The sequence below is a fragment of the Telopea speciosissima genome, chromosome 2 (genome assembly GCF_018873765.1).
Source record: "Telopea speciosissima isolate NSW1024214 ecotype Mountain lineage chromosome 2, Tspe_v1, whole genome shotgun sequence".
NCBI lineage: Eukaryota > Viridiplantae > Streptophyta > Magnoliopsida > Proteales > Proteaceae > Telopea > Telopea speciosissima.
Window position 1 is genome coordinate 19,087,316 of NC_057917.1, and position 25,300 is coordinate 19,112,615.

Here is a 25,300-nt window from a genome sequence, read left to right on the forward strand (position 1 = left end):
AAAAGTTACACTAATGTCTCAGAACTAAGTAGCATCATTTGATGCTTTGTGACTTATATCTAATAATTTGTATTACAACATAATTCAATGACAACACACGTTATTATGTATAAAAAATGCATAATTTAGCTTCAGCTTGTATGTCATGCCTAGGGGTATCAAACAGTTGGTTCAGTCTGGTTAAGATTTTTCAGGTTTTTGCATATCAATCAAACCAAAAACGGACCGACAAGGTGTTCGGTCTACAAAAACCAAAATGAAATAGATAACAATCGGTTTCTTTACAGACTATTATCGTTCATTTTTTCACATATATAAAAGAAACAATGATAAAAAAGAATATTGAATTTTATAGTTTTTTCTGGCTTCATTTCAAAAGGTCTGTTTCGGTGTCTTATCTGCCGAGTTCGGCCGATTGATTCAGGTTGGTTCAATCAGATAGATCTGATTTTTGGCACCCCTAGCCAGGCCCTAATACAAGAAATTAAAAATAAATGTTAAGAACACATAATGGGTTGCACAACAACCATAGGACGCATGCCCAAGGAAAAACGACAGCACCCCCTACAATAAAGCACAGCTATAAAATATGCATCCTGAACAGTCATAACCACCAGGAAACATCACTTTTTTCAGACTCAGATGGTGCAAAGCCTCATTAAAAGTTCCTATTGGAGAATTGTAGTCAACAGTGTTTAAATAGGATAGAAATTCAAAGCTCTCATCTAGTGGAGTATCCTGTACGGGAGAATTATTGTTTGGCAGCTGCTGTGGTTGCAAAGCTCTATAACAGGCTCAACCGCTCAACAAGTCGAACTTGCTCAGCCATTACTTGGTTGCATCAGCCCCCAAACAAGTTTTTGCTTTCTTGCTGGATGCTTTCTGATTAGTAGAATCGGATGAGGAATCAACCAAAAGCCGCACTAATTCTCTCATCTTGGGTAGGGAAGGGAATGTTGGGCTGATGAGTTTCAGAAGCCTAAGGGATTAGATTAAGAAACAATTGAAAACTAGAATCACAGTGACAGGATTAGAAACTAGAATTAAAAATAAATTTAATAACAGCAAATAAATGATTCATACATGGTCCAAAAGCTGGTCGAAGGTCAATTATATGGAGAAAAATGATTTGCCAAAATCTGGCTCAAATCTGATAGACAGATGTGAAGTTATAGGTTACTCCTACTTGGGGTAGGAAGGTTCAAAACAGTTATAGAAACCAGTATATTCAGGAAACTTCAGACAACACGGTGGATAAACAGTGACTAGGAACTGTAACAGAAAACATTAACCATGAATTGAAAATCAGCCATGAAATTAAAGAATTCAGAAAATCCTAGTGAGAGAAGGATTTATGGAATCTGTGTAAATATAGGATCTTTAAGTTCAGAACAGGGGCACAGTTTAAACAGACTTGTGAACAAGAATCAGCATGCCAGAACTCCAAAAAGCAGTAAAATGCAACAATCTAAACATGAACAGAAAATAGAAGTCTTCAAAATACTGACCTGATAATGTAGTTCTAGATAGGGTACAGCCCTACTAGAAGTCAATTAAACCAGAACCAATAACAAGGAACTAAGGGGCTGTTGGTTCTGTAGTTTCAGTAGGACAGAATTGCAGTTTTAGGTCAAATCTAGGGTTTCGGTTAGAATAATGGAAGGCGAGCTTAGGAGGTATGGCTAGGTAGGTTTATAGGACTCTAATAATGTAGGTATTATAGAGTTTTAAGTGTTTTGAAAATTCTGTAAAACTGGGCAGTAAGTCTGGATCGACTATGGTTTTGGGGAAATTAATGAAGGATGAGGGGATTAGGGTTTTAATGGACAAATATGGCTGAGCAGCAAGATCTAGAGTTTAATGGAATTAGGGTTTAATGGAATTCAAACAAAAATAAAGGGGGATCAATTGGGGAAGGGAGTAGAGGATTAGAAGAAGAAATTAATGAACAAGTTACAGCAGAAATCCACTAACAGCAGCTTGGACAGAAGTGAAGGATAGAACCACCTTCGAATTGGGATCCTCCCAGCCGTCACGGCGCAAGGAGTCGATCGGATTCCACCAATCCCTTTCCACCTTGATAGAACCACAAGAATGCACACTCACAAGAAGCACAAGAGCAGCAACAATGGCAGCCAACAAGCAAAAGCTGAGTTTTTATTAATCAAATTCGTGTCCAAGGCTTTGCCCCCTTACAATCTTATATAAAAGACTAAAAATAGACTTCTACTCTAAAAAGGAAAGACCTAACCCAATCTTTAACCTATTAGGTAACTTAAACTGACTAGGAAACTAAAATACTAAAAAAAATAGACTCAAAACCTGGCTGGACTTATATAATCCTAATCCAGCCTAACTTACATCACATGACCACTTAAACAAGTCACATGATCACTTAAGTGATCACATGACCACTAATTACATAAAAATCAAAACTAAGGAATTAAAACAGCTAATCCCGTATGCAACCTAATTACCCATATTTTAGGCCCATAAAAGTAGCCTATTACATAGAAAACCCATGGGATCAAAGGCCCAACATACATATAACCCAACCCTAGACTTATTTCTAAAGAAATAAGCCCATTTCGATGATGAATCTGCATCACCTGAACTGATGGATGGATAAAAGAACAAGAATGGAAGGAAGATGGAAGGATATGGACCAAGCATCTCACCTGGAACTAGATAGGACTCCCACCAATCCTACCTTAGCATCTCACCAAGGGTTGCATTGCATCTCATAAAACTATTCTCAATCACACAAAACATAGGAAAAAAGCCAACTTTATTCATCATAAAATTTGTATGCCTTATTGGTTGGTTACAAAATTATTTAGATTTTAGACTCCAAAACTATGACTCATAACATAACTAGAAATAACCTAAACCAACTAGTAATCAAACTGGCTCCTCAATTGACCAATAAAAGATAAAACAACTCCTAAATTGGCTCAAGAACCAACAACTGTATTTGGAGTCCTAAACCATCTAGGACTTGACATAATGAAAGAAAATCAACTCATTACATGAATAGAGTTATAGATTCCTAACCCAAGCCTAAACTAGGACATAAACATAATCAAGATAGGAAAAGAAACTAATAACAGAACTCTACTAAAATAGAACTCCATAGTAGAGTAGGAATACGATTTCCAATGAGACTAGGATTCATCGAGAAACTAGGAATTCTGAAGTTCCTGAAACCACAAGTTCTTCTCTTGGCATTGCTGCCGGTGCCCAAATATTGCATCATAGGTATCTTGAGCTTAAAATTTTTGCTCAGCCTTGGATTTGACTCTAGTCCATTTTGTTGTTATTTAGGGCTATCAAACAATTGTAGTCAGTCTTAGGTTGAGTTGTTTATATTTTATTTCAAGAGGTTAAGATTGAGATGTGCAAATTACTTCCATCACTTCTTCTTTCTTCAAGATAAATTTTCAATGAATGGGTAGAGTTTCATTGTATTTGGGCCCCATCCTATGGATTTGCCCCATATCTTGCTGTTTAGGCCTCCAGCTTTCTGTTGTTATTGTAGTTTCTTAAATCTTGAACTCTATCATGTATTTCTCCTTTTTGTTCTTAATAAGATTTTTCTGTTATCTAACAAAAAAAATTCAATGATCAAAATTTATTCATTTGCATGAAGTAGGCAAAATTATTGCATCTAGAAGACTTTTGATGTTATTCTCGTCAGAAACTAGTCAAATTCTGAGAGATGAAAATTGTGATCCGAGTATGATTCCGAAAACACTTGAACCAAAAATATCTTGATTAGAAATATCTACAACACTAAGGCAATCAAGGACATTCCAGATGAAGCTCTAGTTATTGTTTAATTGGTTTCAAATCCAAGAGATGATCAAAGCAAAACCAGATTTTGGCCATCACAACAACGTGATGATTTCACCATCCCAAACAAATACTACGATGAATTTATGAAGCTGCATGTGTCATATGATCAGTCATATAGTATTCATGCTAATTTAAATCACATTCCAAGAGTTTTTTCGGCAACAAAATTCAACTGGTTTGTTTTTGAAGATCCATGATGAAAAAAAAGTAATAAAATGTGTGGAGCAAGATCACCGTGGATTGAAGAGCATTAAAAAAAAAGGGAGGGAGTAGGAGGGGGGAGAAGATGGGCAACAAGTCTTCTTCGGTATTTCCACCTTAGGATAATGATGTCAATTTTTTCTGTTCTATTAGTTTGGGTACCAAAGGTCTTGTGTGATTTGGGGCATACTAATTTTGTGCATTTGGATTCAGTGAAAGTCAATTTAATTGTGGATGTGTGACATCAGTTTAATCCTTGGACTTAGTTTTGGTTGCCTTGTACTGTATATTGAGAATTTGAATTGTCTGTCTGCATACTCTTTCCATCATTTCTCCCCCAGGCCAATTTACTATTGTCAAGACCATAGTTAAAACGTGTTTTAAATGCTGTTTTTTTTGCCACCCTCTGATATATATATATATATATATATATTCCTGTTTTCCATATTGATCCTAAAAATACGGCAAAAAATGCAAAAAAAAAAAAAAAGAAAAACAAATAAAATTTGTTTATTTGTTTTTTTGTAAGTAAATTGAATCTTCTTTTTTTTGCTACTCTAAATAGAATCTATTTTAAACACATTTAAAATGCAACTTAGGTTTTTTTTCAGTGCAAAAAAATGGCACTTAAAACCAAAAAAAAACTGAAATCTTGATTCTCATTAAAAAAATAATTTAAAATACATAGGCCTATGGCACATACATCAAATATTAATAGTTAACTAATAAGACATGAGTTGGCCTCACATTTATGTATATTATATTTATTTTGGTCCCGTATTTTCCAAATCTAAACGTTTAAAACTCTTACGGTCCCTTTCTTTTCCATTCTCTGAATGTTTGACTGCATTTTTTACCGTCCCGTTCAATTCTGAGCCATTTTAAACAAGCTGTACCAAACAAGTTTTTTTTCCATTCCCGTTTTAACAATGGTCAAGACTGATAAATTTTGGGTGATTTTGATGTTTGGTGTCATCTGAAGGTTCTTTTCAGCCAACAATAACTAATGATGCCAACACCTCATAAATTCAAACTGATTTGAAAGAATTACATCCAAACACCAAAACGGTATCAGTTTATAACTGGATTTTTGTCTACTACAGTTTTAGTTTAGGTCAACTGGATTTTATCCTTTTAAGTTACAGTTTAGGTAGAATCCAACATAATGTCACTAAGCAAGTATTACAGCTAAATGGATATCCCATCCCCTATTATTTAAACATTTATTTAAAAAAGGATGCACCATCAGTTAAGAGGGGGGAAATTAGTTTCTGAGGAGCTCTCAGATTTTGAAGGTGGACTACTATTATTGTTCGTGATGTATCCTTGGAATTTTTGTGGATAACATGACCTCTACAGGTTAATTCCTATGAAAATCAATCACCATTTTTTCTTCTTTTCCCACTTCATTCTTGTATATCTCATTATCTCGTGATTTCTATTATTCTCAACCCTACTGTGCTCATTGTTTTGCCTTCAGAGTTTTTGGAATCCAATTTCCTTCCCCGAATTACAAACCTAATTTCCTATCCCATTTCTTGTCCCAAACCTTCAAACTATTTTTGCTAAATCATAGTTTAAATTTCCTTAATTCTTTACTTACAAGTATCTTGAATCAAGTTAGACAACCCATGGATGCCTGAATCAACACGGAAACTAACTTGTTAACTCTTTAGGATTCAACAAGTATTGGGATGATTATCAGTAACATGATATGGTCAAGTAATTATTGGGAAAGCTTAGCAACTACATGCATAGTTGTCAAGGCGCCTTGGTCACCTAGGCGACACCTTGGCGTCCAGGTGCCTTGACAACTAATGTTGCCTAGGCAGGTGCCTTGTTGGTGCGCCATGCGTTCAGGCCCCCTCAACGTCTTGGACCACCTGGACGCCGTGACAACTGACAACTATGACTAAATGTGTTTATCTTTACTTTTATACTCAAGGGAGACAGCACATTTCTAACCAGAAAGTACTGAAGATTTCTATGAGGATCAGTACACTCAGTCAAAATAAAGGGTCAATGTCATCTAGTGAAGAAAGACAGTCCCACCAACCATCCTTGCTATCTAACCAATGACATAAATTCTGTTAGCCAATATGTTGAACTCTTCAATACAACAGTCATACCATGCCCAATACATAACATTCTCAACTGCGTTCTGACTACAGGGTAGAATGTAACATGAGGTTATTATTTACCAAATCATGTGGTGGGACTTATGTCTGCTCATGTGGATCGCACCCATTGACAATCTTTTGACACTAACATTTTCTCTTATTGTCATAGAACTATTATTTGCAAGCAAACAATGATCTATATGGTCTAAGAACCTCTTCCACTATTAACAGAGAAGGACCTTACTTTTTCTGCGCGGCAGCAAAGAATAGCTCATTGTGCAAGAAAACAATATCACGAACTGTTTCCCTAACCTGAAAGAACCCAATGCATAAGAAAGTATAAGATCCATCATCAACTCATACGTGGGGTTTATAGAATACATCTAAGAACCCTTAGTGAAAGGAACTGAATAATAATAATGAACACAACTAAATATAGTCCTTAAGAAACTCTTCTTTTCCTTCTAATTGCATTTACTTCATTTACACATCCAGCCCAACTCAAAAAACCTTGCCTCAACTTCTTGGGGTTGGCTTATGTTTCACACACAATATCTCTCTTTCTCTCTCCCTCCCCCTCCCTCTCTTTCTCTAGAAAAGAGAGAATTCTGCATCAGGCAAAGGGAAAATCTTGGTTTTCTTAAGGATCATAAAAACTCTAGATCTTGCCTCCACCAGAAATGAGACACTACATTCATGAATCATGATGATAGGTGTAACAATAATGAATATCCAACAATATATAGAATGAATTAAACAAAGTTCAGGTATAAAACGCCATATTTCTACATAGATACCCAGAAAGAAGTAATTTAAGTCTAACATGCTTGTTGCAGTAACCAACTTCAACATTAAACTCAAGATTCAATTCATGGTTTTTCAACATAGCAATTGTAATTATTGAGGAATTCTAGCTTTCACAAACAAGAAATGCATGGGGAAATTTAAAACCCATGAGCATATAAGAATTTTTGGTAGAACAGAGATTCCTGTAGAGAACAAGCTCAGTTGGCAGTCTGCTCCGTTGTTCATAAGGAACACAGAACCTTTTCAGTGTCTTCAAAGGTCAAACTTCAAAGAATAGTGATTGGACGCAGCATTATGACAGTGGTAAGGGCCATGCAACAGCACACTATTGAGTAATAATGAGTCAATGACCCAGTCCACTGCTTCCAATGATCATCAATCAGGTATCAGACTCTGATGTCAAACAATTTGGACTCAGGTGAAGACCAAGCCCAAGAACTATTTAACAGACAACAGAATGCAACTTACGGAAGGTTAGATTATCAGGAGCATTTGAAAAGGATGGGGACAATCCATGGACCATCAATATTTTATTTAAGTTTCAGAAAGCATATTTCATGCGTGTTTTGCAATAACTGAATTACTTATATGAATGACCCATTAAAAATTTAACAGACTATTGATTTAGTATAGTACATCTTTTCCAACCATAACTGGTATTAATTTTTGAAAAAAAAATATCATGAAGGAGCTCTGCTCATATCTCTAGGACAAAATCAAACCTGAAACTCTTTAATTAGGCCCATGTTTTTCATATCTATGATTGCCAGGTGGCCCTTGCGTCCAGCAACTGCCATGTAACGACCACTTGAGGTATAGTCCAGTGTGTATGGGCCTAGCTCTGCACACATAACAAAAGAATAGATGTTGGATACTTGCAAATTCTTGAACCCAATTATAATTCAAAATGATACATGATATTTTTAAGGTAGCAGAAAATACTAATTACTATACTACCACAGTGTCTTGGTACTAGATTAAACCCTTCTCCACCCCACCACCAGCATGGACGAGTGGTTTTCATTATCTGAGTGAGAATGTGATACTAAAACAATTCTTAGACAAAAATCTTAAATGAGACAAAACCAACTCATCATAAAAATGGACTAGAGGCTTGACCCTGGTGGCTCTGCAGCATTCTAATTGTTTCATTTGAACCATGATTCAATAAACAAAAAAGTATTGCATATGTAATAAGCAGAACCTAAAACAACAAGGTAAACAACCTGGAGATGTGTTTCTCACTTCAGATCCAAGAGAACGTGGGTTTAAGTCTCAAATCAACCACTTGGTTCCAAGTCATCTTGGGTAAGGATCCTCAACATGTTCTAAAAAGTCTGGCAAAACACGCTGGAAACCATGAGGATGGAAAACAGCAACTAATTAAGGATTTTTCTTCTATTTTTCTTTTCCTCAAAGTACACAATAATAAAAGTAATAAAGTTAAGGGAAAAAGATCTCTGTCCGGGAGTGTGGCCTACGCCAGCACTCCCATGAGTCTATCTCTCTCCCATGTGAAAAGACACCTCTGCCCCCTTGTTTTAAGGAGGAGAGAGATACACATGGGAGTGCTGGCGTAGGCCACACTCCCGTACAGAAAACTGTTTCCTTAAAGTTAATTAGCCACCATGAATTTTTCCACATGCCCACAGAATAGATTGTGCAAGGAAAAGAAAATGCAAATGTGAAAAACTCCCCACTGCCATGAAGGATGATGCAGCACCAAATAGAGGATACTACACTGATTTCTTACCCACGAAAAGTAGCGGAAACTACGGTTGGCTGCTTAAGTATGGGCAGACAACAAGGACCTGAATCACATAATTGATGTAGCCCAAACTAGACATATCCAAAGATGTATATAAAGATAAATATGGGCCCGAACAGAAAGGAAAATGGATCAAAAATAAAGTTTGGGTATACAGGTAGACCAGCTGCTAAAGGGGATAAAATGGGAGCTTGAACAGACCTTGGACCAAATTCTGCCTGAATTCTTGACGGACATTCAAGCATGGAATCCCACTAGCAAAGAAACTGTACACTGTTCTCTCTTTTTTTAACTAATTTTGATAAGAAACTATCCGAAATTCTTTTGAATAGCCTAGGCTTGACAACATAGCCTTAAATAGAGTTAAACAGCAGAACAGAATCATGTAGCTGGACCCTATTTAGTTGGGAAAAGACTTAGTTGAGTGGGGAGCTTCAGTAAGATCTTCGCTCTATAATTCATAATTCAGGCTTTCAAATAATGTAAAACCATTCAATTGAGAATTGTTATCTGATGAATAAATTTGTGAAAAAAGTTACAAATTGGTAGGCATAATAGAGAAAATAAAAATCCAAATCAACCTGGTAAAACCATATCAAATGGCTTCCTTGAGCTCAATAGATCTACTTCACGAACAATTGATTCTTGTTTGATCCTCCATGTCTTCTCTAGACCTTCAGCCTCCAAGTAGCCTTCCTCACTTGGCATAAGCCACTACAAGCATGTTCACAACTTATTAAATCAAAAGGAAAAAACTCAAGTTGGAGAAATGGATCAAGCTTACAACAACAACAACAACTCAACCTTATGCCAACTAAATGAGGTCGGCTACATGGATCCTTGCAAAGACAAAAGATTAATAAAAATAGTAGAAAGAAAGAAAAAAAAACATAACAACAACAACAACAACTCAGCATTATTCCAACTAAATAGGGTCGACTACATGGATCTTTTCCCTCCAATCAGCTCTATTCGAGGTCATACTTGAAATAAGACCTAAGCTATGCAAGTCTTTCCTCACCACTTCTCCGAGGGTCATTTTACAGCTGCCCCTAGCTCTTTTAGTACATTCAATCTGAATCAAGTCACTCCTCCAAACTATAGCATGCGAAGGCCTCCGTTGAACAAGGCCATGCCACCTCAAACGACTTTCTCGTAGCTTATCTTGAAATGGGGCAACTCATAAATCAGTTCTAATATGATCATTCCTTATTTTATCCTTCCTAGTTTTGCCATGCATCCATCTCAACATCCTCATCTCCGCTACACTTAGCTTATCTATATGACGCTTCTTAACTACTCAACATTCTATGCCATACATCATAGCTGGTCGTATGATTGTCCTATAAAATTTTCCTTTAAGCTTTAAAGAAATCCGTCGATCAGACAACACTCCAGATGCACCTCTCCACTTCATTCATCTTACTTTAATTCTCTGTGAAACATCATCTTCTATATCACCTTTCTTACAGATGATTGATCCCAGATACCTAAAATAATCATTTTGCGGAATCTCCCTCTCATCAACTTTCACCCCTAATTATCTGTCCTGGAGTTACTAAAGTTAAACACCATATACTCCATCATTGTTCTATTATCTTCAAACCTTTTGATTCCAAGGTTGATCCCCATAACTCCAGCTTGGAGTTAATTCCTGCTTTTGTCTAATACACCAAATGTCATCAGCAAAAAGCACGCACCAAGGAACCTCGTCTTTTGGTTAACTCATCCATGATGAGAGCAAACAAAGAGCTTAAAGTTGATCCTTTTGTTGCAACCCTATTGTAATTGAGAATTCACTACCTTGACTTCCCACGGTTCTTACACTAGTCACCATATCATTTTACATATTTTTAATTATGTCCATATATTTACTGGAAACAATTCTCTTCCCTAGTACATGCCTGATTAAATCTTTAGGGACTCTGTCACAAGCTTTTTCTAAGTCAATAAAGACCATATGGAGATCCTTCTTGCTCTCTCTAAATCTTTCCATGAGTCACCTAAGTAGGTGGATAGTTTTTGTTATGGATCTTCCTAGCGTAAAACCAAAATGGTTCTCCAAAATAGTGGTCTCTTTTCTCATAAATGGATCAAGCTTACTAGAAGCTTAAATCAGGTACTAAATCCAGAATAAGGATCAAAATTAAGTACATTAAGATTAATACAGTAGTAACAAATGTAGGCTTAGATTGGCATGCAACATCCAGTTCCTGAGTGAACAATAACCTACAAGTTGTTTGACATTATACACATGCAAATAATTTAGTTAATGCACTCCAGAATGACATTCTGATTACTTTTATTCAAGTAGAGATTCTGAATATGTGGAATCCACTATATTCTTGTAATGTACCTAACAATCCATACCATGTCTCAATTCAGCAATGTTGACATGATCAGCAAACTCCAATGATTCTATTTGTGTCAGTCATATTAATCCTTTCTACAACACCACTTGATCCAGGTCCAATTTGCTGCTATTATGTAACCTCCAAACTATTTTTAGTAATGTATAGCATCTTGACTCTATCCTTTGCAAGTAAAGGAAAATGAAGGGAAGGGGAAGCGGGATTAGATTGAAAAAGAGAATGGAAACTTTGGTAATCATGATTGCATAATTAACTTAAAATCTCACAAAATATGGTAATTAAACTTTTCATGTGGATTCTTTATTTTCCTATTCAAGTTCAAGGAATTAAGTTGAAAACTGAAGTAAAATTTAGTTGAGCAAGATACAAGGACCACGGGTAACCTATCTAGCCAACCTCCCCCCCCCCCCCCATTGCAATGCACCACATGGTATTCAACTCTATCTCATGGCCTCTTTTTAAGGAATTTTTATCCCTATTTGCAATCAAGACATGCATTGAAATATATTACGTGCAATTATATATTGAAAAAAGAAATTACGTGCAATCGAGGCCATAGATGACATCCATGAGGAGTGGGTTAGCACAGGTTCAATTGATATTTGCACATAGTATATTTCAATATGAATGATGAATCTGTGAATCATCCACTTGTGCACATTCAAATGCTGCTCCCACATTCGCAAGAACCAAAGCAAAATGAAAACCCAAAACCATTATGCAGTTCAGTAATTCAGTACAACAACTCAGCCTTATCCCAACTAAATGGGGTCGGCACATGGATCCTTGCACTCCAATCAGCTCTATTCGAGGTCATACTTGATACTTGGCCTAAGCTATGCATGTAGTTCAGCACTCCAGTAATTGACTAATTTTGTTATACACATTTCTTTTTTAAGAAAGTGCAAAATGTAGGAGCTGAAGGAGACATTAACCTGGAAAACAAAGAATAGTGCAAGTTACAAGAGTAATTAGTGAGTAGCATAACAGATACCTAAGGTGAGACAGCTCAATTTTTTCTCCCCACCCCCACCGATTCCCCCTTTTTAAAAAAATGCTTAACAGTATTGCAGCTATGAGGCATCAGGCTTGCATTCCTAAGTTAAAAAATTTGAGGATCAAATACAAGAAATAGTGGGCTGGAAGCTTCATTTAATCTATCATAGCATACTTAAACTAGGAGAAGAGAAAGTTATTGTTCATTGGCCTAGATATCATGCCCGGATGTTTTTCAATTCGGCTGTTTTGGTATTAGCTGTGCTATTAAGTAGCACTGAGTTGCTTCTTGTAAGAGTCATGTGCCTATTTATTGTACTTCTTTCTTCTTTCCAATAAACTGATTATTAATCCAAGACACGAAAACTGTGCCTATTTATTGTACTTCTTTCTTCTTTCCAATAAATTGATTATTAATCCAAGACACAAAAAACTGTTGTGCACACAATGTATGCCACGTATCCTCACTTTTACCAACACAATTGAGAATTGAGGTAGTGAGGGACGGTTCTTGAAACTAATGCTTTGGCAGAAATTGAGCTAAATAGAATTGATGATGGACTGTGGTCAAACACATAAAGTTCGCCGCCTTTTATAGATAAACCATATTTAATAAATTAATTAATAAAAGAATATGTTATATAGATTTCAGAATACAATCAACTCTTCTAATGCTCCATTTGAGATACTCAGAGAGAAGTTAAGGGTAGACTGGGTAGCCACAAAAAAATGATCAATTACATATTAACAATTCTAACTGATGCCATTGCAGTGACCAAGTTTATACATGCAAATTATTACAACTGTGATGCAGGGAAGAAGGAGTATCTTACAAAATCCCCCAAGAAAAAAAGAGGCCAGCAGGGCCAGCTGAAGGCCTAGCTCTCGGCTAGGTGTTCCAGCCCATAAGTGGGCTCATTAGTTAGTTACTTAAGTTTTAATGTAAGTTGTTAATTTTCCTAGTTAAACTATGTTTTCTTTTTAAGTTATGATTGTAATTAGCAATAGGAATATTTCATAGTTAGACTTTCCTAGTCAGATTAGGAATAGACTTATTTCTTTTCCATTTAAATTTTGTAGAGCCAAGGGCTCTTCACAATTTATTGAATTGAAGTTTGAAGTTTTGCAATACTGCTGTGAGAATCAGTCAGTCATGGTGGGAAGCTAGGACAGAGGGAATCTGATCCTGTGGGTGGGAAACCCGTGTTATCTCTTTATTTTCCTTCTTACTCTGTTTTACTCCAAACAGGTACTGTTTTATCTTCTATCAATTACTATTTCTGTTCTGAGATTCATACTTTGAATTGCTTTAGTTTTCATCCTCAGATCTGATTATTAATACTGGTGATCAATCCCAGATATTACTAACCTCATTCACTACTTGTTTTATTACTTGCGGCACCCCTGTTTTAACCCCATTCTCTGTCAGTTTTATTTTCTCACCTGAGTTGGATTTAGTGATCAGATTAAGTTGAAATTTGGAGGCAATCCTATCATTGAACTTCAACCAGAGTTCCATCCTGATCTGAGCACTTGCTTTGAAGTTATGAAAAATCCATTTCTGTAACTATTCTATTTCAGGTTCGAAGATTCCAAAATTACTTTCTATCCAACCATTGGATCTGATTTATATTTTGGGCATAGTTTAACCATACTAAGACTAAGACTCGGTTGGAGTTTTACCCTGATTTGATTTAATTTAAGAATCTCTACCTGCTGGAATTTCTTCCCAGATTTCATAACTCTTAAATTACTTTAAAATCTGACTGCTGGATCACTCTGATCTTGTGAAGGACATCCCTACTACTTGCTTGTGATTGAATCCTAATTTTGACTTTCTTCTGAGAAGGTAGACTTTTCTGTTTACTTCCTGATTTGGGTTTGCTTTGGATCTTGTCCGGGAGGTGTTTAGTCTGAACCTAGGGTTTATCTTATATACCCCACCCCCTCCGCAGATGCAGAACTGAAGTCCTACATCCGCAAGAAGAAGAAGAACAAAAAGTAGTCCAAGTGTTAAGAGTATAGTTTAGTAGAGATGCCTATGTATGGTAGACTCTCATACTTAGTTTTTTTCATGCTTTTTTCATGCTTAGTTTTTATTTTATGACTTAAATTGAACCAGTCCAAAGCTGGTTGAACCAGTGGGTAAATTTAAGTGCTTTTAGAATAAGTATATTTTGTTTTAAGTTGTATTTAGGACTTCACCCCTCTCCAAGATTTTAGAGAGGGTGTGCTATATTTTTTTCAGAGTCAGCCTAGGATTCCAACTCCTAGGCTGCATAGGAAAAAGGCCTTAGGCGACTATATATACAATAAAATCAGCTAGGATTCCAACTCCTAAGTAATTTTAGAATAAGTATCTTTTGCTTTAAGTTGTATTTAAGACTTCACCCCTCTCCACGATTTTTAGAGAGGGTGTGCTATGTTTTTTTTTAGATCAGCCTAGGATTCCAACTCCTAGGCTGCATAGGAAAAAGGCCTTAGGCCACTATATATACAATAAAATTCGTCAGAGGCTATTTACCTCACACTTTGATAATTTTAAGTTCAAGCTGCTCTGCAACTTTCCATTGAAGAATTGCTTTGTGTCTGATCAAGACTGGTGAGATTGGTGTTTGCTCCAATCGATACCTTGCGGTGTGAAGCCCCGGTGGTTCTTTGAAGATCTCCTTCAAATTCTGCTTCAGGACTCAATTTTTATTAAAGTTTCAACTTCAAACAAGCTGCTGCCAAGGTTTCTCTGCAACAACAGTGAGTTAGAAGAATTACCCATCCCCACCACTCTTCTCCTACCCTTCTACAGCCCCAACCCTAACTTTTTCCCTTTTTGTTTTGAGTTTTCCAAGACCTAAAACCTCCACGGACCTAACCAGCCATTAGAACCACACCATAACCAGCTCGAGTTGTCCATTCCTAACAAGGAACACTCAGTCCAAACCTCTGTCCAAGATTCCCCTCTTAAACCCTAGATTCCACCAATATTCCATTTTCAAAAACCCAAAAAACCTAACCCTTAAACCTGCTGCCGATTCTGGTTAGCTAACCTAAACCCATTAGAACTAAACAGGACCTTCACTGATAGACTCCCCTACCTCAACTTGACATAACCCACACATCAAACCCTAACCCTAATTTCACCAAAAACCCTATTTTTGGCCTACCCGATTGGTGTTCATAATAGATCCTGGTTGTATGGCTCCTAGTTTGACAACCTAGGACTACATTACCCCCCCCCCTCTTTATCAAACTGCCACCCATGAAGTAATCCTAGTAGTCAAAACGTAGTATGGGAGAGTTGATCCATTACGCTGAATGCCAGCCACCAATCAGGAACATATCAAGGAATTCATCCAAGTGGTCAGTGCATAGGGCTAGAGTTCTGAGGAAGTTAGTTTTATTCCAGCTTGCCCAACAATGTAAAAACCAATACATGAAAGAAGAAAAGAAAAAGATTCAGTGGGGTTATTATATTGACATAACAATGATGATAACAACATTACGTAGCCATACATAATTCTAGGGATTTGAGATTTAGCAACATGAAAAATTTCTCTCTTGATAAATAAGAAATTTAATTCAGGAAGGAGATGATACACCCGAAAAAGGATGTAGAAACAGTCCCAATTTGCTTCTATTTAAACAGTTACAAATCTCACTGACAACTGTCTGGGAAAATATTTGAGGATTGCAAACATATTGGGAAAAAAATAGACACCATTTGCATCTTAAATGTCAATGAGAGGTTAGATGAGCATATAGAACTACACCTTTTCAGCATTGGCAGCAGCTTTCGCAGATTTTCCATACAGTTCTTCTCTAAGTGCAAGTTGTCCTTTCAGTTTTTTATCTTGCAAAACCTGAAAAGTATTTAGAGATTCTACAAATTAGCAAGATATATATGGTACCGTATAAGGATGAAATCCCTCCATATCCTGCCAAATACCTCCAAATTAGCACCCTCGCCACGAAGATACTTCTTTACTTTCAAATCCAAGTCGGCAGAAATATCCTGCAAACAAAGAATTAATATCAAAGTTTTGGTATGCAGATGTAATAAAAATTAAAAGGAAAACACTGAGTCCTATACAAGTGTAAACTAAGTATTTTGATATTCTCGATCCAACATATCTGCATACAACCCTTACTTTAATCATCAAACAATATCAGTAAAAGTTCAAAGAATTCTTCTGCCATTTTTTTTTCACCAACAGGTCTAATAAAACAAAAGGAAAAAGGAAGTAAGCCATCATGAAAGAAGGTGGGATTAAGGGAATAAACTTGTTAGATTTATTCATGCATTCTAATGCATAAGAAATGAAAATATGGACACGATTATGGTACGCTACAACCCATTTTCAGCATAGGACACGAACTTGATAATCACCTTCTCAACTGGAGGCATTAGTTCGTCAGAAGTGCCGTGCCCTTGTTCCACCCCCATCTGGCCGGTTGATGATTCAAAATACAGATACTGCAGCATATAAAGATAGTACAACGTTAATCTAAGAAAATAGCATCTCATCTCTAGGACAGCCCAAAAAAAAATCATCTCTTAAGAACTAAAAGGCTATGAATAATGCAAAAGATGAATGACTAATGCCAATTATATGATTTTTTCCAAGTTCGTCTTCACCCACGTTTAGGTGCCCATCTGTTGGACGACAAAAAATAATGGAATTAACAGTTAAGAACATTTAATCATTTTTATTAAAGTTCTGCCATTCAGATGAATAGATGCCAGAATAGTTGTCACAGCACCTAGGCGACCAAAGGCGTTGGAGGGCCACCTAAGCGCTTAGGCATCCTTTTTTTTTTTTAATCTTGTAGAACAATGATAAATTATGCCTATATGCTACATCAAGAATCAACACTTTAAGCCACATCAATAGACAAGAATCATTTGGGTTGATTGGATTTATTCGAGGATTCTTCGGCAAGACTCCATCTGGACTGCTTCCGTCTCTACTGATGCTTCTTGGGTTTGGCGTAAGATCCTGGAGTCCCGCCACCTTGCTCTCCCCTATATCCACTCCCGCATTGGAGATGGCCTCTCTACCTCCCTTTGGCTGGATCACTGGCACCCTAAAGGGATCCTTTTGCACCTTGTCACACCAAGGACGATCTATGCTTCAGGCCTTCACAGAATGGCTCTTGTTGCGGACATCCTTCATCTCAATGAGTGGGCTCCTCCCCCTTCCTCCTCCCAGTCTCTCTCTCCTCTTTGGAATGACCTTCTGTCAATCCAAAGAAGACTGCCTTCTAGAGGTGACTGTGTCTCCTGGACAGCTGATGGTTCGCTGAATTTCTCCTCCAAGGCAGCTTGGAATCTGATCCGATCCAAAGGCCCTTTGGTTGGTTGGAGGACGCTCCTCTGGTTCAAGCATCATATTCCGCGCCATTCCTTCACTGCTTGGAGAGTCTTCAACAACTGTCTTCCTACCCTTGCTTTCCTCCGCAGGCGTCACATACAAGTTCCCAATGCTTGCTACCTTTGTTGGAACAACTTGGAAGACTCGGATCATCTTTTCTTTGAATGCCCAACCTCCAAAGCCATTTGGAAAGGTATTCTAGCTAAGTGCTGGCCCACCCAGAGAAGAATTCTCCCTTTCTCTAGAGAATGGATTTGGATAGATATGACTTTCGGAGGGGCTTCTATTTGTAACACTGTGGGGAAGATGGCTTTCTGTACTGCGCTAAATCACATTTGGATGGAGCGAAATATTAGGAAATGAACCTCCAATTCTCGTTCTTATCAACAGATTTGGGACTCCATTTCCTTTGAAATCTCCTCCAAACTATTGTCAGCTCCTCCCTCCTTTTGTTCTGACACCCCAAGGAACAAGCTAATTGTTGTCTCCTGGGGTGTCCCAAATGTTTCTTTCTCTTCTTCAGCTGGCCCTAGCTGATTTTCTTTAGCCGTTGGCTGTTGTTTTCCCCCTAAGGGGGCCCTTGTTTCTCTTTTCCTTGGTAATGAATTCTTTTATTCACCCAAAAATAAATAAATAAATAAACAAGAATCAACATAAAAGCCATATCAATGCAAAATGATATAATTAAGCTAAATTGCTAATAATAACTTAAAACGAGAAAATCAAAGAATAAAGAACAAAGTATAGGATATAAAGAAACATACTCATCAAAAAATCAAACAATAAACAAAAGAGCACAATAACATATAATTAAGAAGCAGAATAATAATGCATGCAAATATGTAAGTGTGTAGTATATTATTCTTACATCTTTGATCCCAAAACAAGTTCCTCCAAGCCCTCCACAATACTAAATTTTCAACCCCCTGTCAGTCAATACATAGTGTAAGTACTTCTTACTTTTTAAAGTCAAAGACAAGCATTTTAAATTAATAACTAAATAAATATGCAAATATTAAGGAATGAGTAACTCTTTATTAATCCGTTGTTCCTCAGTAACTCAGTGGTAGAGCGGTCGTAGGTTTGAATCCCACCTGGGGAGATTCATTTTAAACTCTTAATGGAAAACATAAAAATCAAAGATGAAATGTTCAGAGCCCAACACTTAAAAGGGGCATGAAAATAAGCATACCAGAATGAGTAAACGGTTTTGTGCCTGCAAGTAATGCTTTATTGCAGGGGGGGAGAGGAGGAAGAAGAAAAAACATAGGGGCGGAACCAGAGAAGAAGAAGAAGAAGAGAACAAACACACACAAACGGGATATGGCGCTTAAATTAGCCACTATATGTAAAATGCTAATATAAATTACGTTACATACTCTGAAAAAAAAATAAGAACAATAGTGATTAGCCCTGTATGAAGTTGGCTATGGCGTGTTCAACCACTGGTACACGAAAATAACAACCAAGGTTATAAAGGAATTGGCACACACGAAAAAGATAAACAAAACATTGGATGCAAAAGCAGCCCTAAACCTATGCGCCTTCTTCCTCTAAAATACCATAACAGAACAATTTATTAATCATCAGGAACTAGTTGGAGAGTGATGTCGAGGTTTACAGGTTCAGCAGCTTCAGTAGGACCAGTAGAGAAGACTGCAAGAATTGGGATTTTGCTTTCGCCGTGAAGGCGTCAGGGTTCTGCGAAGCTCCAGCCAATTCCAGCACAACTCTTCCTTGTTCTTCTTCGGGAAGGAGACGCCTCCGGTTCAAACTTCGACCGCCTACTGAAGTAGGTTTTCTTTGTTTGTTTGTTTAACATTTTTCTAAAGGGCACAATTTGTAAATTCACTTCTTAGAGAATCCGATTGAGAATCAGCATAGAGGGTAAAATAGGGATATAGCAGCACTGTCCGTGGTGGAACCTTAGTTAGTAAGTTCGGGAACGGCAATTGAACGGGAACGGATACATATGACAATTAAATGGACTAGACGGCAATAATACTTTTAAAAAATCTGACGTAATAAAACGCATACGGCAATAATACGATACACGTTTAATACGTGTTTAATACGACCACTCTATAAGTAAAAATACGGGCATATATTCACTATGTAACAGACATTCACCACCTAATAAACAAAATAATAGCATATACACAATGATTTTAGTGTGTGGTTCCTTTAGAATCTTTAACCAAAATCAGAAACGATCGTCGTATCTCCAAGATAATTGAAGCATTGGGGAACCAGAATTTTCTATCATTCTCTGTTCTCAACTTGTGTTACTTTCACTAATTACAGCCTTAATCAGAGAGCTAAGCTTAAATCTTCAGATTAACATTCAACGTACTTGAAAAAAAAAAAAAGCAAATCGAACCAATGCAAGTACACCTTTATTCTGGGTTAAAGTGGGTGGTTCTTTTAGAATCTTTGTCCTGTAGCATAGCTTAGCAGGGTTATTTGTTCTATATAAATCTTCAAATCTGCAATTGCCATTTCCAAATCTCTAAAGCAATGGTGCTTGATTTGAGTATAATTGATTAAAAATTAGTCAAAACACTCAGGCCACCACCACCTATTCCCATTACTTAAGCTTCAAATACTTCCAAAACGGAAAGCTGTTTTAAGATTGAAGAACTTATTGGGTTTGAAATGATGATCAGAACTTGGGTTCTTTCATTAATTCACATCTGGGTTTCGAATTGAAAAATACAAAAGATGTTATATTGACTAACACAACAATGGAACCAAGAGAAAAAGAGGGGGGTTGAGGAGTAAAGAAATAAGAAGCGGCAGAAAGACATGGTTACATGAGACCAAAAAAAAAAATCACAAAGGGCTTAACATTCAATAATGTTATTTACATTCTCAGCAGATAGTATAACTTACAGGAGCGAGAGGAGAAGAAAGGGGCAAAGAATGGAAGAGGAACAGAGCTTGTCCGCCACTCCACCGCTGCAATTAACCTTGAACGGAGACGGAGAATAGGAAGGGAGCAGAGGCTAGGGGGTGTTGAACTTTATATGAAGTCTCGCCGGCCGCCGTTGAACGGAGACGGAGACGAAGCCGGTGATCGAGCAGCACTGCAGCAGAGGGCTAGGGTTCGAAGAGTGAAGAGAAGACCAGAGCTTTTTTCCCTTTTTGCGAACTGAAGGGGTTTTGCGTGTTTTCTCACTTTACCTTTAGTTATTTCCAAATATCCCCCTGAAAATGGCCAAATTTATAGTTGCCCCCCTGAACTTTTACTAATTTCACGTGCACCCCTGCTTTCGAAACTAAATACCACTATAGTCCCTCCCGTTAGACAGAGACGTTATGTTCTAACATCTGACATTTTTTGTACATAGTTAGACCATTCTACCCTTGATAGAGTGGAATGACAAAAATGCCCTTACTTTAAAAAATTAAAGAATAAAAAAATAATAATAAAAAAAACTGCAACCCATCTTCCCCAAATCGATTGGGGAAGATGAGTTGCAGGTATCCTTCAACCCCCATTCCCTTGTTTCTGCGAATTAGCCAAGCTTTGACAAATCGCCTGAAGCTTTACATCCACAGAGGACTGCAAGGGCTTGTAATCGCCGAACTCTCCTCCATTAATTTGGTGTCTGAGATCAGGAAAGTTAAGCCTCGTGAATTCTACTCTGAGCTTGTAAGCAGCCCTATCGTAGGCCAAAGCAGCCTCCTCAGCGGTGTCGAAAGTGCCGAGCCATAGCCGAGTACGGTTCTTTGGTAAACGGATCTCTGCAACCCATTTCCCCCAATGCCACTGTCTCACCCCTCTGTAGAGCTTCGTGGGTTTTGCTAATGAACCCACTTGCTTCATCGGGGTTGCTTTCGGACCGAGGAAATTCAGGAAATGTGGTTGTTGTTGCTACAACTGAGGCTGCTGAGCCTGCGGTTTTGGATGGAAGGCTGACCATGGCGCCATGTGTTCTTTGTTGATGTTGGAGCTGGATCTGGACTTGAATCTGCTGAACCTGAGAAGGGCTGAGTTGATTTAGCCCTATTGATGAACCTGATTGCTCGAGACCAAATTGGCCTTGGATCGAGAACCTTGGAGAAAAGGAATAGTTTTTCTATTCTTCTATCAGCTTTTTTGAAGTCATATTGAATCAAAGCTCGAAGAAGTTTCAAAGAAGATGGAACATTGTAGAACCAGAGTTCTAAGGTAAGAAACTTCTTAATCTTTTATAAATGGTTTTTGTGGATTCTGCTTCTTCATAATAATAATCATTTAGGGTTTGATTCAAAAACTCATCTTCCCCAAACCCTAAATGATTTGGGGAAGATGAGTTGCAGGGGTTTTTTTTTTTTTTTTTGGGGTCATTTTGGTCATTTTACCCTATCCAGGGGCAGAATGGTCCATCGAAGTTTAAAAACTGGGATCCATTATGTTATAACGTCTCTGTCTAACGGCAGGGACTATAGTGGTACTTAGTTTGGAAAGCAAGGGTGCACATGGAATTAGTGAAAGTTTAGGGGGCCAACTATAAGTTTAACCATTTTAGGGGGGCATTTGGAAATAACCCTTTTTTTTAACATATTATATGCGATTAATATGTATTTATACGGGTATAAAACGGCAACACTCAAAAAATGCGTTTTTTAGCAAATATACGGATATATATATGGCATAATACGTTTTTTTGAAGCAAAAGTTCGGATACGTGTATAATAAGCGAACTTACTAACTAAGGTCAAACCCTGTCTTGGCGTTTGGCCCAAAATACGGTCGGTGCCCGAACTTCCCGGGTGGGTATACCCAAATAACGGTCGGAACCCACGGATTTGACCGACACCTAACCCCCTGTCGGTAAGGGTCATAGTGCTGGGTAAACAATTACCCTAGCCAGCATTCATCTATTGTATTAGTGAGGTACGCATGTGCATAGGCCAGAGGCCGAATCCATAGATACCGAAATACAGTCGGCCGGCTATCCTCTCGCCCCTCTAGCCTATACGTACACATACAAGTACGGGATGTGAATATCAAAGGCGGTCGGCCGGTCACCATCCCGTTTCCTCCTAATGCAACTACAAGTACAGCAATCCCAAGCCCATCACCCACCGGCACTTGGATCCCGTTTCTAAAGCCCTAGATCTACATGCCATGAGTGAATCCACATTATGGAAACCCCAGGTCCAACACCAACCGGCACCTAAGTCCCATAACTAAATCTAATACTATTCACACTATAGTGCAATAGAATAAATAATATCGCAAGATAAGAATGTAAAGTCCTATAACATCTAAACATGTATATCATCCTACATCTTAACAATAATTATATAATATAGCACACATGCATAAATGACATTCACACGACACGACACACAAACATTCCATAAGTTAAGACGTTTGCTTAACTCACTCACCTTGATTCTCGGTCAGTTGTCAATACCGAGTTATTCAAATCAGCAATCGATGCCAAGCACACCGTCCCAAGTACTAATACGCCCCTAAGCCAGGTAAGTCAACCTAAAGAAGGTGTACAATGTGGGGTGAGGTTAGTGTCTTAGGGCCAAAAGAGTTGAGCCCCACAAGTTATCAAACATGGCTGAAAACAGGGGACCAGCACATACAGCAAGGCCAGGATCGGCAAATGGCATCTGCCTGTCCATGTGTCTGTCCCTGGCAGTAGCCCACCGACACTTGCAACATCTCAGGGACCGGCACTTGCATGTGCCTGTCCATGTGCCAGTCTTGCTGTTCATACCATTTCGAGAATGGTTTTGTAACCCCAAGGTCTTGGACTAAAATGGGGTATTCCTAGGGTTATTTAGGGTTTCTTGGCTATGGTTTACACTCCATTAAAGGGTTAAGATTCCAACCCTATAATGGGTTGCGATCCAAGGGTGCTTCTATGGTTTTGGCATCAAGACTTGGAGGGTCCAAAAGGGAGGGTCATTAGAGTTGTGGAAACAAACATAAGGCTCTCCATGAGCCTCCATCCAAGTTCTATGAACATCACCCCCTTCTAGCTAGGTAAATCTCCAAACCATTGATATCAAAATTAGGGTTTACCCATAGAAGTTGGGGTTTCAAGCAAGGAGGAGTAGAGTGAAACTTTAGGGCTTATATAATCCACACTTACTGTCATAAATTCTCTTCCATTAATGGTTCCACCCTAAGGTTGGTGAGACCATTAATGGTAGGAGATTCATAATCAAACCCCCCATTAAATGAGTGAACAAGGGGAGGAAGTAAAAGGGTTTAGAGAGAGAGAGAGAGTGTGTGTGTGCTCACCAAGAATGTAGGTTGGGCTTCACCTCCCCCCTTCCTTCTCCTTCCTTATTCTTCTTCTTTTTCTCCTTTCTTTCTTTCTCTCCATTCCTCTCCACGATTTGAGTTGTAATGTGAGGTGAATAGGGATTTAGGTTTTCTAATAACTCATCTAGGCATTAGGTCTTGTTTGGATTAGTCTTAGGTCTTTAGGTCCATTTTGCTAGGACTTGTTTAGGGTAGAGGTTATCCTTAGGGCAAGTTTTAAGTTATTGGGCCCATTATACTACTAGGCCCAATAATATTATTAAAAGAATTATAAAGTCCTAAGCCCATTCTAGTATTTATACTTATCAATTATTAGGATACCGACTTACTCCCAATCATCTATAAGTGGGAACGGGTACACCAGGCGCGGGCCGTGCGGACCTTTGGAATGAGAAAATTCTAGGAATGCACCCTTGAAGATAAACTTTCTCCTATCTCTGTCAATGTACCTATCCTGGACGACTTCCCCCTAGCTGTGATCGATAATCTTGTGGGATGGCTTAAGTATCATGGCCCCCAGTTCACGAGCGTACTCCGCTCCTGGTTCTACATAAAATGTTCAAACCAAACCAGGTTTTAAACCAGGTTTTGGGCACAGATTTAACATCCTCCCCACCTTATAAGAATTTCATCCTCAAAATTAAGACGTACCTATCATGTTGAATAGATGGGGATGCGTTGCTCGAATCTCGCTCTCGTGCTCCCAAGATACCTCTTCGTCAGAATGGTTTCTCATCGTACCTTAACATAAAAGATGACACGATTTCAGAGATTATGCTCATTCATCTCCAGAATCTTCACAGGCTCCTCGACTTAAGTCAGGTCCTCGGAGAGCTCAGGTAGTTCTTGGGTCAACACGTGGGCTGGATCTACAATGTACTTCCTCAACATAGATACGTGAAATACATCATAAACACCGACTAATGATGGGGACAGTGCCAGCCTGTATGCCACTGGTCCAATCCTTGCCAGGATTTCATATGGTCTGATGTACCTAAGGCTCAGTTTCCCTTTCTTACTGAATCGCAGCACACCTTTCGTTGGCAATACCCGAAGGAACACCTTGTCACCCACAGTGAACTGAAGGTCCTTTCTCTTTAAGTTAGCATAGCTTTTCTGCCTTGACTGCGCCGCCTTGATTCTATCTCTAATCAAATCTACCTTTCACATGTGGCTTGTACCAATTTGGGCCCCAAAATCATTCGCTCACCGACCTCGTTCCAGTACAGTGGTGTCTTACACTTTATGCCATATTGTGCTTCGAACGATGCCATACCAATGGTAGCTTGGTAACTGTTGTTGTAAGCAAATTCAATAAGTGAAATATGTTCATCCCAGCTACCCTTCAAATCAATGGCACATGCCCTGAGCATGTCTTCCAGTGTCTATATGGTCCTCTCTGACTGACCATCTATCACACCCCGGCTCGGTTTATAAGGGCCAAGTGTGACTGGCTGTCTCTCACATCTAACCAACCCACCAGGATCGCAAGTGTTGTACTCTATTCGTAATCTCATTCACAAATATTTTTGAAT

General features: G+C 38.2%; 2 protein-coding genes across 2 annotated transcripts in view; both read right to left on the reverse strand.

Moving 5' to 3' along the window:
• The window catches only part of LOC122651824 (probable U3 small nucleolar RNA-associated protein 7), a 31,157-nt gene extending 14,505 nt beyond the window's left edge, over window positions 1–16,652 (reverse strand). Inside the window, exons 1-6 of the mRNA XM_043845375.1 lie at window positions 16,504–16,652; window positions 16,063–16,128; window positions 15,887–15,976; window positions 9,333–9,465; window positions 7,706–7,824; window positions 6,421–6,488 (exon numbers count right to left, since the gene is read on the reverse strand). Coding sequence (XP_043701310.1) covers window positions 6,421–6,488; window positions 7,706–7,824; window positions 9,333–9,465; window positions 15,887–15,976; window positions 16,063–16,128; window positions 16,504–16,641 — 614 coding nt within the window. The 5' untranslated portion in view covers window positions 16,642–16,652. The remainder of the gene's footprint in view (window positions 1–6,420; window positions 6,489–7,705; window positions 7,825–9,332; window positions 9,466–15,886; window positions 15,977–16,062; window positions 16,129–16,503) is intronic.
• Window positions 16,653–20,978: 4,326 nt separating this feature from the next.
• Window positions 20,979–21,317, reverse strand: LOC122650524 (ethylene-responsive transcription factor RAP2-4-like). The gene has a single exon (XM_043843929.1). It carries the CDS (start codon window positions 21,315–21,317, stop codon window positions 20,979–20,981), a length of 339 nt encoding a protein of 112 aa, XP_043699864.1.
• Between the last annotated feature and the right edge of the window lie 3,983 nt (window positions 21,318–25,300).

What these genes read in the sequence shown, in the direction of transcription:
- LOC122650524 (XM_043843929.1), bottom strand. Translation starts at nt 21,317, where the DNA reads ATGAAGCAAGTGGGTTCATTAGCAAAACCCACGAAGCTCTACAGAGGG.